Source organism: Bos taurus, chromosome X (genome assembly GCF_002263795.3).
Source record: "Bos taurus isolate L1 Dominette 01449 registration number 42190680 breed Hereford chromosome X, ARS-UCD2.0, whole genome shotgun sequence".
Lineage (NCBI taxonomy): Eukaryota > Metazoa > Chordata > Mammalia > Artiodactyla > Bovidae > Bos > Bos taurus.
Genome location: NC_037357.1, coordinates 86,304,443 through 86,319,626, shown reverse-complemented (window position 1 = coordinate 86,319,626; position 15,184 = coordinate 86,304,443). Strand labels below are relative to the sequence as shown.

The 15,184-nt window shown below is 42.7% G+C and overlaps 1 protein-coding gene and 1 non-coding gene across 5 annotated transcripts in view; one reads left to right on the top strand and one right to left on the bottom strand.

Moving 5' to 3' along the window:
- ZNF81 (zinc finger protein 81) overlaps nucleotides 1–15,184 on the bottom strand; it is a 138,993-nt gene that overhangs the window by 53,936 nt on the left and 69,873 nt on the right. For all 4 annotated transcript variants that reach the window (XR_009493561.1, XM_059883762.1, XM_010821926.4 and 1 more), the window contains exon 3: nucleotides 8,332–8,458. Coding sequence is in view for 3 of the 4 variants with exons in the window: in XM_059883762.1 (XP_059739745.1) it covers nucleotides 8,332–8,458 (127 nt within the window). In the remaining variant the exon portion in view is untranslated. The remainder of the gene's footprint in view (nucleotides 1–8,331; nucleotides 8,459–15,184) is intronic.
- On the top strand, nucleotides 160–263 carry LOC112445303 (U6 spliceosomal RNA). The gene has a single exon (XR_003033660.1). It is a non-coding gene; the product is annotated as a U6 spliceosomal RNA (small nuclear RNA).

The window sequence follows — 15,184 nt, the reverse complement described above, 5'->3', positions numbered from 1 at the left end:
CATAGGCTGGAGCCTGCCAGGCTCTTCCGTCCATGGAATTCTTCAGGCAAGAATACTGGAGTGGGTAGCCTTTCACTTCTCCAGGGGATCTTTCTGACCCAGGGATTGAACCTGGGTCTCCCACATTACAGGCAGATTCTTTATCATCTAAACCACCAGGGAAGCCCAGCAGTACATATATTAAAATTGGAATGATACAGAGAAGATTAGCATGGCCCCTGAGCAAAGATGACACACAAATTCATGAAGTGTTCCATATTTTTATGGAATCTTAAAAAAAAAAAAAAAAGGATACAAATGAACTTATTTACAAAACAGAAGTAGAGTCATGGATGTAGAAAACAAACTTATGGTTACCAGACGGTAAGAGGGGAGGAGAGATAAATTGAGAGATTGGGATTGACATATACACACTACTACATATAAAATAGATAACTAATAAGGACTTACTGTATAGCACACAGAACTCTACTCACTACTCTGTAATGGCCTATATGGGAAAAGAATCTTAAAAAAAAGAGTGGATATATGTATATGTATAACTGATTCACCTTGCTGTACACCTGGAACTAACATTGTAAATCAATTATAATCCAATAAAAATTTTTTTAAAAAGAAGAGTATGTCTAGAATACAGGCGATCCCGTAAGGCATACTATCATGCCCTGTGATTGCTTCCCCAGTGCCTCGGGGTAAAGAATCTGTCTGCAGTGCAGGAGACACAGGAGACACGGGTTCAATCCTTGGGTCAGGAAGATCCCCCAGAGGAGGAAATGGCTACCCACTCCAGTATTCTTGCCTGAAAATTCTATGGACAGAGTAGCCTGGGGGACTACAATCCATGGGACTGCAAAGAGTCGGACACAACTGAAGTGACTGAGCACACACACACGCATGCCCTGTGATTGAAGTCAATGTAAAACTACAGCGATACAATTCAGGCCTGGACCCTTCAAGAATAAAGTTTTGGGTCACACCACTGTGCTTCCCTGGTGGCTCAGCTGGTAAAGAATCTGCCTACAGTGCAGGAGACCTGGGTTCGATCCCTGGGTTGGGTAGATACCCTGGAGAAGGAAAGGCTACCCACTCCAGTATTCTGGCCTGGAGAATTCCATGGACTGTATAGTCCATGGGGTGGCCAAGAGTCGAACATGACTGAGCAACGTTTATTTTCATGTTTCTTTGTATTTATGGGCTTCCCTGATAGCTCAGTTGGTAAAGAATCTGCCTTCAATGCAGGAGACTGTGGTTCAATTCCTGGTTTGGGAAGATCCCCTGGAGAAAGGAAGGGTTACCCACTCCAATATTCTTGCCTGGAGAATTCCTCAACCTCCTATACTTAGGCCACCTGATGCGAAGAGCTGACTCACTGGAAAAGACTCTGATGCTGGGAAATATTGAGGGAGGAGGAGAAGGAGGACGAGATGGTTGGATGGCATCACCAACTCAATGGACATGAGTTTGAGCAGACTCCAGGAGACAGTGAAGGACAGGGATACCTGGCATGCTGCAGTCCATGGGGTTGCAAAGAGTTGGACATGACTTAGGGACTAAACAACAACAAAGGCCCAAAGGGTAAGATACAAAGTGCGACCCATGAGAAGATCTGAGATACTCCAAAATGACTGCATGATTTGTCCAATTTATAAGGACAGAAATCTGGGTGATATGTGTGGGATAATGGAAGGAACAAAGTTGGATAAGACTGAAATTTTTAGTATGTGTACACTAAGCAGATTCTGAATGTCATCTTGCCACTTGAGGGGTTAGGAAGGGTACAAACAGTATATTTGGCTGGTTGGCTGGAACATGAACCAAATCACAGCCCACATAAATGCAGCTGGAATTCTAGGACTGCTTTGGAGTACTACAGAGAAAGGCATCTGAAGGCTTAGGGAGATTGGAATGTTAAGAGTAGACTTATCAAGAAACATCTGCTCACTCACACCAGGATGGTCCAGAGACACACCAGTCATGACAACTGTGACAAATAAATTTGTGAGGGGGCCCCCGATAATCTATGATTGTTCTTCACTGTAGGTCAGAAATTTCAGTGGGAACTGCTGCCACTGAACTGGAAAACCTAAATGCAGTGAGAGCAATTGGAACCTGGGGTGAAGTGAAGTGAAATGAAGTGAAGTGAAAGTTGCTCAGTCATGTCCGACTCTTTGTGACCCCATGGACTATACAGTCCATGGAATTCTCCAGGCCAGAATACTATAATGGGTAGCTGTTCCCGTCTCCAGGGGATCTTCCCAACCCAAGAATTGAACCCAGGTCTCTCCCATTACAGGCAGATTGTTTACCAGCTGAGCCACAAAGGAAGTTCAAACCTGGTGTGGCAGGGGCCAAATGGAGGCACTGGATTGCCAAATACAAGGTCGATGTGGTTAGCACAGCGTCAGAGTAGTAATCAGAACAGTCCAATTCACAAATAAGGGTAGAAATTTCTATAATACTGTTTTAATTCATTCTACAACTCATTAGAGTTCAAACATCTTTCAAAACAAACCTTTACTTTGCGTGTGTGTATACTAGGTCACTTCAGTTATGTCCAACCCTTTGCGACCTCATGGATTGTAGCCCACCAGGCTCTTCTGTCCATGGGACTCTCCAGGCAAGAATACTGGAGTGGGTTGCCATGCCCTCCTCCAGGGGATCTTCCCGACACAGGGATCAAATCCCTGGGTCTCTTACATCTCCTGCACTGGAAGGCTGGCTCTTTACCACTAGCACCACCTGGAAAGCCCATATCTTTATCTTGGTGTTTCATTATTTAAGAGATAACCTTCTTTGAAGCCAGCAGAGTTAGGACAGTCTAAGAAAAGCAGGACAGAAACAGTGTATGAACATTTAGCAAAAGACAGTTTTCAGATATTTAAGAAACTATGCTACACAACCATATATTTATGTGTTATATGTCTATACCTCTCTATCCTTCTAACACTATATGAGAATGGGGGGATAGCATTAAATATAACACCTGTTTTAGAGTGGTTCACCTGCTCACAGACATGCATATAAACAAATTAAGAGCAAAAAAATAAAAGAATATTGAGTATTTACTATGTACCAGACATTGCCCTGGGCACTTTAGATGAATTAATCCATTTAATCTTCAAACCAACTCTCCTCTTATTCCCCTTAGCAGACAAGGAAACTGAGCCTTGGAGAGGTAAAATTCCAAAGTCACACAGCTAGTAAGTGGCTTAGTTATTCATACAACAAGTGGCCAGGTAGAGATTTAAACTTCTTTCTCTTATGCTATCCTACTGCCAAATAGAAAAAAAAATACATGTCTTTAATATATATTACATAGGGATGAACCAAACCTTCTGTGCTGTCAAAAAGATTCACAGAGACCTGTGAGTTTGGCTAGTTGATCATGACTTCCATAGGAAACAAATAGGTGGGCAATTTACTAAAATCTTACTTGATCTGTAGAAGGAAAAGAGTTCTAGGTCAAGTGAAAAGAAGTCTAACTTGAAACATCCAAACACAGAATCCCAGCTCCTCAATCAACTCTCAGACTTGAGTCAGTTTATACACCGAGAATGAACACTTCTGAATGAAGGGGAGGCTGGATCCCTGGAGGAATGAACCCATGACACTGCCAAAAATTTACACCACTAATATTTCTCCCAACTTTTCCTAAAAGGACCTATAGCCCTTTACCAGGGTACCTCTGCATTGGGGAAAAAGCAATGAGGCTTTCCAGATATTACCAGATAGGACACTGGCTCTGATCTGACACTAATTCCAAAAGATCCAAAACATTACTGTGGCTCACCAGACAGAGTTGGGGCTTATAAAAGTGAAGTGATCAATGGAGTTTTAGCTCAGGTCAATCACACACAGTGAGCTCAGTGGATCAATAAACCCATCTCGTGGTTATTTCTCTGGTATAGGAATGCATAATTAGAATACTCAGCAACTGGCAGTGTCCTCATATTGGTCTCCTGACCTATGGAGTGAAGCCTCTTATGGTGGAAAATGCCAAGTGGAAGCCACTAGAACTGTCTCCATCTAGGAAAACAGTAAACCAAAAGCAGTACTGCTTTCCTGAGGGATTGCTGAGGTTGGTGTTACCATCAAGGACTTGATGGAGAAGGCAATGGCACCCCACTCCAGTACTCTTGCCTGGAGAATCCCAGGGATGGGGGAGCCTGGTGGGCTGCTGTCTATGGGGTCGCACAGAGGTGGACATGACTGAAGCGACTTAGCAGCAGCAGCAAGGACTTGAAAGATGCAAGGATGGTGATTCCACTACATTCAACATGCCTATTTGGCCTGTGCAGAAGACAGATGGATCTTGGAGAAGGACAGTGGATTATCATGAACTTAACCAGGTAGTGTCTCCAACAGCAGCTGCTATACCAGATACAGTTTTGTTGCTTGACCAAATGAACACATCCTTTGATACTCGGCATGTATATATTTATCTGGCAAATGCCTTTCTTAAAAACAGTACTGTTAGTAAAGACCAGCAAAAGCAGTTTTCTTTCCATTGGGAAGGCCAGCTATAAACCTGCACTGTCCTGCCTCAGAGGTAGATCAACTCTCCAGTCCTATGTCATAATTTAACCTGCAGGGTTCTTGGGCAATTTTCCCTTCCACAAGACATCACATCACATGTCTATGTGCTCAGTAGCTTCAGTCATGTCCAACTCTTTGAGACCCCATGGACTACAGCCTGCCAAGCTCCTCTGTCCATGGGATTCTCCAGGTAAGAATACTGGAGTGGGTTGCCATGACCTCCTCCAGGGGTCTTCCCAACCCAGGGATCGAAACCATGTCCCTTAGATCTCCTGCACTAGCAGGCAGGTTCTTCACCACCTAGGAACCCCACACTGGTCCATTACATGGATATTATGCTTATTAGACCTAGTGGATAAGAGTGAGAAACTACTCTAGACTTATGGATAAGACATCTGTGTGTCAGGAGACAGGAAATGAATCTGAAAATAAATTTAGGGGCCTTCTATCTCAGTGAGATTTCTAGGGGTTCAGTGGTGGGGGGCTTGTTGAGATACTCCTTCTAACCTCTTGAAGAATAAGTTTTGCATCTGGCTCTTCCATAAGCAAAAAGAGGGCCAACACCTAGGGCCTCTTTGGACATCAGAGGCAACACAGTCCTCATCTGGATGAGCTACTCTGGCCTATTTACCAGGTGATTCAAAAAGCTGCCATTTTGAGTGGAGATCAGAATAGGAGAAGGCCCTGTGTGACACGTCCAGACCGCCATACAAGCCACCCTGCCACTTGGGTCACATGACCCATCAGATCCATTGGTGCTTGAAGTGTCAGTGACACAGGGATGGAGGCTTTGGCAGTTCCCCTGAGACGAATCACAGCACAGGTCCTAGGATTCTGGAGCTAAGCTCTGCCATCCTCTGCTCTCCTTCTGAGAAACAACTTTTGGTTTGCTACAATGTCTCAATTTACTCACAGAATTTAAGCATTTTAGTTAGTGGAGGAAAATAAAACTTAACAAGGATTCCCTCAGTAATGGTGAGTGAACACAGAAGAAGCCAGCACTGACATAGAAAATGTGGCAAATGGTAGACCTGCCTTCCAGTGCTGCTTGTAAGGGGCCCAAGTTCTTCTGACGGAGGCTCAGCCTGTGGATGGCGTGAGGCCAGGAGCCACCCTTGCAGCACTGAGACTGGGTCTTCCCAGAGGTGAATTGCTTGAGAATGTGCCCAAAGTGGGCAGTAAACTCCATGTAATCTAAATATTGTTGTTTAGTTCCTAAATCATGTCTGACTCTTTGCGCCCATGGACTGTAGCCCACCAGGCTCCTTTATCCGTGGAATTTCCCTGGCAAGAACACTGGAGTGGGTTTGCCATTTCCTACTCTAGGGGATCTTCCCCACCCAGGGATCGAGTCTGCATCTCCTGCTTGGCAGGCAGATTCTTTACAACTGAGCCACCAGGGCTTGCTGTAAGGCTAAATAAAAGGAAGTGAAAGTGTTAGTCGCTCAGTTGGGTCTGGCTCTTTGAGACTCCATGGACGTGACAGGTTCCTCTGTCCACAGAATTCTCCAGGCAAGAATCCTGGAGTTGGTAGCCATTCCCTTCTCCAGGGGAATCTTCCCAACCCAGGGATCGAATGCCGGTTTCCTGCATTGCAGGCAGGTTCTTTACCATCTGAGCCACCAGGGAAGACCCAAAGCTAAATCCTGGAACAAAACTGATAGTCAACAAGTATCATAAGGGAGAGCTGAAGAGAGAGTTCAAGAGAGCATGTCACTGTTAAGAGATGTGACCTCAGATCCTATGTGGTGACCTTACACCCTCAGCCCTGGGTGGTGGCCTTGCCCTCTTAGCCCTGGAAATCAACTAGGTGGCTCATCTTCTGGAAGCAAAGAGGTGACAGCTTGTCACCCTGCATCTTCCTAGTCTGTGCTCTCTGGGCCTGTGGTGGCAGTGAGAGCTCTGCTGGCTTCTGAACCATTTGGAGGGTCATTCACCGCTTTTCTTAGAAGATATTCACCGCCAAATAGCTTTACTAGCCTATTTCCTGGCTGGAGAATCCAAGAAATCCAGTCTTCCTTCCTTCCTTATTTCCTGCCTCTGCCCTGTTCATCCCAAGCTGGCAGTGTTTCTGCTGAGATGGCTGATTGGATCTACAACTCACATGCCTAATCCTTTTAGCAACTGGTTCTCCAGCCACACACTTGGTGCCCTTTCCAGAGTACATGTCATATTTTACAATATGGATAGGCTGAAAATTCTCAAAATCTTCATGTTCTAGTTCCTTTTTACTAACAATTCCTTCTTCAAATTCTCTCTTTCCTCTATCATTTTACTATAAGCATTAAGGACAAATCAAGTCTCGCTTTTAACACTTGGCTTAGAAATTTCCTCACTTAAATATCCCAGTTCATCACTTACAAGTTCTTTCCACCCAAGAAAACAAAATTCAGCCAAATTCTTTGCCACTTTATAAGATTTACCTTTATAATAGCCAGGACATGGAAGCAACCTAGATGCCCATCAGCCGATGAATGGATAAGAAAGCTGTGGTACATATACACAATGGAGTATTACTCAGCCATTAAAAAGAATACATTTGAATCAGTTCTAATGAGGTGGATGAAACTGGAACCTATTATACAGAGTGAAGTAAGCCAGAAAGAAAAACACCAATACAATATACTAATGCATATATATGGAATTTAGAAAGATGGTAACAATAACCCTGTGTATGAGACAGCAAAAGAGACACTGATATATAGGTCAGTCTTGTGGACTCTGTGGGAGAGGGAGAAGGTGGGGAGATTTGGGAGAATGGCATTGAAACGTGTAATATCATGTATGAGATGAGTCGCCAGTCCAGGTTCGATGCACGATGCTGGATGCTTGGGGCTGGTGCACTGGGACGGCCCAGAGGGAGGGTATGGGGAGGGAGGAGGGAGGAGGGTTCAGGATGGGGAGCACGGGTATACCTGTGGCAGATTCATTTCGATGTTGGGCAAAACTAATACAATATTGTTAAAGTTTAAAAATAAAATAAAATAAAAAAAAAAAAAAGATTTACCTTTATACCAATTTCCAACAACATATGCCTATCTTCCATCTGGCAGTGTGTGTGTGTTCACTTGTATCCGAATCTTTGTGACCCCATGGACTGTACCATCTGAGATCTCACCAAAACCACCTTTAACATTCCTACTTCTACCACAAATTTCTTTGAGGCAATCTAGACTAGACTTTTTCTATCAAGCCCCTACAAATCTTTTCAGCCTCTACTTGCTGCCCAATTCAAAGCCATTTCCATGTTTTTTTTAGGTGTTTCTCATAATATCACTCCACTCCCCAGTACAGAAAGTTGCAGTTTCCTAGGGCTGTTGTAACAAAGTACCACAAACTGGGTGGCTCAGAACAACAGGAATTTCTTGTCTTGTGGTTCTGGGGACCGGAAGTCCAAAATCAAGATGTCAGCCAGGTCATGTTCTTGTTGAAGGTGCTAGGGAGGGATGTGTTCCATGCGCCTCTCCTGGTTTCTGGTGGCCTCAGGCACCTCCTGTCCTATAGATGCATCCCTCCAATCACATGGTCATCTTTTCCTTGTGTGCCTCCGCACGGTCCCTCGAGTGTTTGTGCTTGTCTGTGTCTACACTTCTCTTTTTCATAAGAATGCCAGTCATATTGGTTTAGGGCCCAACTAATGACATTGTTTTAGCTTGATTACTTCTGGGAAGATCCTATTTCTAAATAAGGTCACAGTCAAAGACAGTGCAGTTTAAGACATTAACATATTTTCTTGGACGGACAAAACTTTACCCATACAGGTTCCTCACAGATTCACATTCTGACAGGGCTTACCCAGTGAAAGGAGGTGGCTGTAGTTTTCCAACATCACATCTTGGTACAGGCGCCTCTGAGCAGAGTCCAGATGCTGCCACTCCTCCCTGCTGAAGTCCACAGTCACGTCCTCAAAGGACACTGACACCTGTAAACAAACACCAAGGACACTGTCACCTCTAAACACAATCCCATTCAGGGTGACCGGGTCAGCATGGGAGGATAGGGGAAAGATAGAAAAATGCTTTTAGGATTTTTACCATAATACCCCATAGGCTATGCCTTTTAAATACCTACTTACATGTAATGTATAGAATAAAAATATGTACTTATAAATTTCTGCCATTCATTGTATATGTCTTTCATTTTAAAAAATTAATTTTCATTAGTTTTCTATAGTAGTATATAACTACTTATACATAGTAGTGTGTATAGCTGATTCACTTTGCTGTACAGCAGCAACTAAAACACTGCAAAGCAAATATACTCCAATAAAAATAAATAAATAAAGTAAATAAAGTGATCAAAAGGGGATTTGAAGTTTATCTTATTTAGTTCCTCATGTTAATGGGAAGTTAGTGTTTTATTGCTTTTTGAAGGAGGCATGTATGTTTGTGCTGGGTCTTTGTTCCTGTGCGTGGGCTTTCTCTAGTTGTGGCAAAGTGGGGGCTACTCTCTCGTTGTGGTGCAAGAGCTTTTCATTGCAGTGGTTTCTCTTGCTGCAGAGCACAGGCTATAGAGTGCACAGGCTTCAGTGGTTGGGGTTCACAGGCTCAGAAGTTGTGTCTCACAGGCTCTAGAGCAAGGGTTCAGTAGTTGTGGAGCACAGGGTCAGTTGAACGTGCTCCCCTGCCTTGACTAGCAAACTATTAACCACTGGACCACCAGGGAAGTCCAGCATGTACACTTTTTTCTCACTTTACATAGTTCCCTGTACTACTGCTTTCATTTAGTCTTTAAAAATATAGGCATTTTCTCTTGATGCCCTTTTGTTTGATCAATTTTAATTCCACAGTTGTCAGAAAACACACTCTGTATGATTTCAACATATGGTCTATCTAGAAGAATGTTTCAGGTGTCCCTAGAAAAGAATGTATATTCAGCTACTGATAGGTTCAGTGTTCTCTAATATTTAAATCAACTTGATTGAGTGTTGTTTAAATTCTATATCACTTTACTCATTTGTCTTCTACTTCTTCAACCAATTATTTGTTAACTTTTTGTTAAAAACTGAAACAGAGATATTAAAAGTTTATATGGCTATGCAAAGGAACTAGAATACACAAAGCAAGGATTAGCATGGAAGATTTATACTATGTAATATTAAGACTTACTATAAAGCTACAATAATTCAGACAGAATGGTATTGATGTAAGTATAGACACATATATCAATGAAACAGAATAGAGGGTCCAGAAACAGATTTGCACACATATGGACAACTGTTTTTTGACTAACGTGCCAAAGTGTTTCAATGCAGGAAAGGAAAGTCTTTTTTAAAAACGGTGCTGGAACAAATAGTTATAATAAGTTTTGGAGGAAAACACAAACCATGATTCACACCTCACACCATACAAAAATTAACTTACGTGTTCTCACCAATTCACAAGCACACACACAGAAAGTAATTCTGTGTGGTGATGGATGTGTTAACTAACTTGACTGTGGTATAAAAACAGACATACAGATCAATGGGACAGAAGAGAAAGTCCAGAAATAAACCCACACATTTACGGTCAATTAATTTATAAGAAAGATGCCAAGAATATAAAATGGGGGAAAGGACAGTGTCTTCAATAAATGTTTGGGACAGCTGGACAGCCACATGCAACAAAATGAAACTGGAACACTCTCTTACACCCCCATAAAAGTTAATTAAAAATGGATTAAAGACTTAACTACAAGACCGGAGACCATACAACTTCTAGATGAAAACATAGGTGGTAAGCTCCTTGATGTAAGTCTTGGAGATGAATTTTTGGATTTGACACCAAAAGCAAATGCAACAAAAACAAAAACAAACCGTGGGAATATGCCAAACTAAAAAGTTTATGCACAGCAAATGAAACCTTCCGCAAAATGACAAGACAGCTTACTGACTGGGAAAAATATTTGCAAAGCCTATGTCTGATAAGGGGTTAATATCCAGAATATGTGGGGCTTCCCTGGTGACTCAGATAGTAAAGAATCTGCCCGCAATGCAGGAGACCCAGGTTTGATATCTGGGTTGGGAAAATCTCCTAGAGAAGGAAACGGCTACCCACTCCAGTATTCTTGCCTGGAGAATTCCATGGACAGAGAAGACTGGTGGACTACAGTCAATGGGGTTGCAAAGAGTGGGGACATGACTGAGTGACTAACACAACAACAACAACATCCAAAATATGTAAAGAAATCATACAACTCTACAGCAAAAAAAAAAAAAAAAACACGATTAAAAAGCAGTAGAGGATCCGAATAGACATTTCTGTAAAGAAGACACACAAATGGCCAACAGGAGGTACATGTAAAGACGCTCAACATCACTAATTATCAGGAAATGCAAGTCAAAACCACAGTGAGCTATCACCTCACACCTGTTAGAATGGCTATTATGAAGACAATAAATATCAAGTGTTAATGAGAATATAGAAAAAAACGGAACTCATGCACTGTCAGCAGAAATGTAAAATTAGGCTTACTGGGTGGTGCCTGCAATGTGGGAGACCTGAGTTTGATCCCTGGGTCAGGAAGATCCCTTGGAGGAGGAAATGGCAACGCACTCCAGTATTCTTGCCTGGAGAATCCTCATGGACAGAGGAGCGTGGTGGGCTACAGTACAGTCCACAGAGTTGCAAAGAGTTAGACACGACTGAGCAACTTTCACTTTCATTATGCAAAACAATACAAAACTTCCTCAAAGATTAAAAATAGAACCACCATATGATCCAGCACTTCTACTTCTGTGTATCTACCTAAGAAATGAATACATTCATTTAAAAAGATATATGCACTCTCCTGTTCATTGCAGTATTTTTTTTTAAAGATTGGATTTTATTTATTTTGGTTATGTTGGGTCTTAGTTGCAGCATGTGGATCTTTGGTGCATCATTCAGGATCTTCCTCAAGGCATTTGGGCTCAGTAGTTGTGGTGCATGGGCTCTCTAGTTGTGGCAAATGGGCTTAGTTGCTCTGCAGCATGTGGGATATTAGTTTCCCAACCAGGGATCAAACCTGCATCCCCTGAATTGCAAGGAAGATTATTTACCACTGGACCACTAGGGAAGTCCCTACAGTATTATTTACAATAGCTAAGATATAAAATCAACCTAAGCATCCATAAATGAAGAAATGGATAAAGAAAACAATGGAATATTATTTAGCCATAAAAGAAGGAAATCTTTTCATTTGCAACAACATGGATGTACCCTGAGAGCATTATGCTAAGTGAAATAAGTCTGTTCAGTCGCTACGTCATGTCCGACTCTTTTCCACCCCATGGACTGCAGCACGCCGGGCCTCCCTGTCCTTCACTATCTCCCAGAGTCTGCTCAAACTCATGTTGAGTCAGTGATGCCATCCAGTCATCTCATCCTCTGTCACCCCCTTCTCCTTTTGTCTTTAATCTTTCCCAGCATCATGGTCTTTTCCAATGAGTCAGCTCTTTGCATCAGATGTCCAAAGTATTGGAGCTTCAACCTCAGTATTGGAACTTCAGCATCAGTCCTTCAGTGAATATTTAGGGTTGATTTCTTTTAGGATGGGGCTTCCCTGGTGGCTCGCATGGTTAAGCATCTGCCTGCAATGTGGGAGACCCAGGTTTGATCCCTGGGTTGGGAAGATCCCCTGGAAAAGGAAATGGCAATCCACTCTAGCACTCTTGCCTGGAAAATCCCATGGACAGAGGAGCCTGATAGGCTACAGTCCACGGGGTCGAAAACAGTCGGACATGACTGAGCGACTTCACTTTCACTTTCACTTAGGATTGACAGGTTTGATATCCTTGCAGTTCAAGGGACTCTCAAAGAGTCTTCTCCAGCGCCACAAATTGAAAGCATCAATTCTTCGGCACTCAGCTTTCTTTATGGTTCAATTCTCATTTCCATACATGACTACTGGGAAAATCATAGTCTTGTCTCTATGTACCTGATATAGGTGGTCCACTGGAGGAGGCAATGGAAAACTAGTCCAGTATTCTTCCTATGAGAACCCAATGAACAGTACAAAGAGGCAAAAAGATGCGACCCTGGAAGATGAGACCCCCCAAATCCATAGCCCCCTTTGCTACTGGGGAAGACTGGAGAAACAGCTCCAGAAAGAATGAAGAGGCAGGCTGTGGATGTATCTGGTGGTCAAAGTAAAGAATGATGCTATAACAATATTGCATAGGAACCTGGAATGTTAGGTCCATGAATCAAGGTAAACTGGAAGTGGTTAAACAGGAGATGGCAAGAGTGAACATCGATATTTTAGGAATCAGGGAACTAAGATGGATCAGAATGGAAGAATTTAATTCAGATAATCATGACATCTACTACTGTAGGCAAGAATCCCTTAGAAGAAATGGAGTAGCCCTCATAGTTAACAAGAGTTTGAAATGCAGTACTTGGGTACAATTTCAAAAACAACAGAAAGATCTCAGTTCGTTTCCAGGGCAAATGATTCAATCCAAGTCTATGCCCCAAACACTAATGCTGAAGAAGCTGAATGGGTCTATGAAGCCCTACAAGACCTTCTAGAACTAAAACCAAAAAAAAATATGTCTTTTTTCATCACAGGGGGTTGGAATGCAAACGTAGGAAGTCAAGAGATACCTGGAGTAACAGGCAAATTTGGCTTTGGAGTACTGTCAGGAGCCGTGTTAGGCATTACTGACAAAATGGAGGCACGGCCCCAACCCCCTCTCCTCATTCCGCAGGCACGGTCCCGGGATGAAGGAGTTAGGTTTTGTGATTCTGACTTGCTCTTTCCTTTCTTCAGTTGAGTTGGCTGGAAAGAATGTTAAGGTGCTTATTGTTCTTGAGAGAAGCATGAGAAAGCACAAAGCCTTCTGCAGTTGTGCCCAGAAAATAATCTATAAAGTAACCATTGACATTTGTTCAAGGATTTTTATAAAGCATGTTCCAGGATGAGCACGTAGGCCACAGCTTGAGGCCACGGGAAGGATTGTTATCTGAGACCTGTTTGTGAGGAGAATGTTTATGGCAAAGGAAGTTTGCTGAACTTAGGGTTTAGGAATCATTAAGAATAGCTAGAAGCCTTTTTAGGAGATAGTGAACTTAAGATACTAGGGGCAAACAGGATTTAGAAAGATAAGAAATAAACTGAGGAATGTGGCCTGAGTTACAATGTAATCACAAGTAAACATGATTCTGAGCTAATCGTTGAAGCAGGAACTCTGTTTGAAGGGCAACAATGAGACAATAATCTGGGTGAGGGGGAACTGAAAATGTCAAACCTCTGACCAATGCTTTTGTCAAAGTATAAAAGAAGACCTGATGCTTGAAATAAACATGTAGTCCCCGAACCTCGAACCTCGAGTCAGAGGCTACATCAGAGGCTACATCATTCTTTGCCGACAACATTCTTTGCCAACACCGCTCATCCCTTCAGGCTGATTCCCTGGCTGCTGGAGCTGGACTCCAGCAGAGTACAAAATGAAGCAGGACAAAGGCTATCAGAGTTTTCTCAAGAGAACACACTGGTCATGGCAAACACTCTCTTCCAGCAACACAAGAGAAGACTCTACACATGGACATCACCAGATGGTCAATACTGAAATCAGATTGATTATATTCTTTGCAGCAAAAAATGGAGAAGCTCTATATAGTCCACAAAAACAAGACCTGGAGCTGACTGTGGCTCACATCATCAGCTCCTTATTGCAAAATTCAGGCTTAAACTGAAGAAAGTAGGGAAAACCATTAGGCCATTCAGGTATGACCTAAGTCAAATCCCTTATACAGTGGAGGTGATAAATAGATTCAAGGGATTAGACTTGGCAGACAGAGTGTCTGAAGAATAATAGACAGAGGTTTGTAACACTGTACAGGAGACAGTGGCCAAATGTGAACATGAACATGAAGTCGCTCAGTCGTGTCCGACTCTTTGCGACCCCATGGACTGTAGCCTACCAGGCTCCTCTGTCCATGGGATTTTCCAGGCAATAGTACTGGAGTGGATTGCCATTTCCTTCTCCAAGGGATCTTCCCAACCCAGGGATCGAACCCGGGTCTCCCGCATCGTAGACAGACGCTTTACTGTCTGAGCCAACAGGGAAGTCAGTGACCAAAACTATCCCAAAGGGAAAAAAAAAAATGCAAGAAGGCAAAGTGTTTGTCTAAGGAGACTTTACAAATAGTTGAGGAGATAAGAAAAGCAAAAGGCAAGGGAGAAAGGGAAAGATATACTCAACTGAATGCAGAGTTCCCAAGGAGAGATAAGAGGGGTTTCTTAAGTGAAAAATGCAAAGAAATAGAGGAAAACAATAGAATGGAAAAGACTAGATATCTCTTCAAGAAGATTGGAGATATCAAGGGAACATTTCATGCAAGGATGAGTATGATAAAGGACAAAAACAGTAAGGACCTAACAGAAGCAGAAGACATTCACAAGAGGTGGCAAGAATACATAGAAGAACTATACAAAAAAGGTCTTAATGACCCTGATAACCATGATCGTGTGGTCACTCACCTAGAGTCAGACATCCTGGAGTGTGAAGTCAAGTGGGCCTTAGAAAGCACTGCCATGAACAAAGCTAGTGGAGGTGATGGAATTCCAGCTGAGCTATTTCAAATCCTAAAAGATGATGCTGTGAAAGTGCTGCACTCAGTATGCCAGCAAATTTGGAAAACTCAGCAGTGGCCACAGGACTGGAAAAGTAGGGCAATCCCAA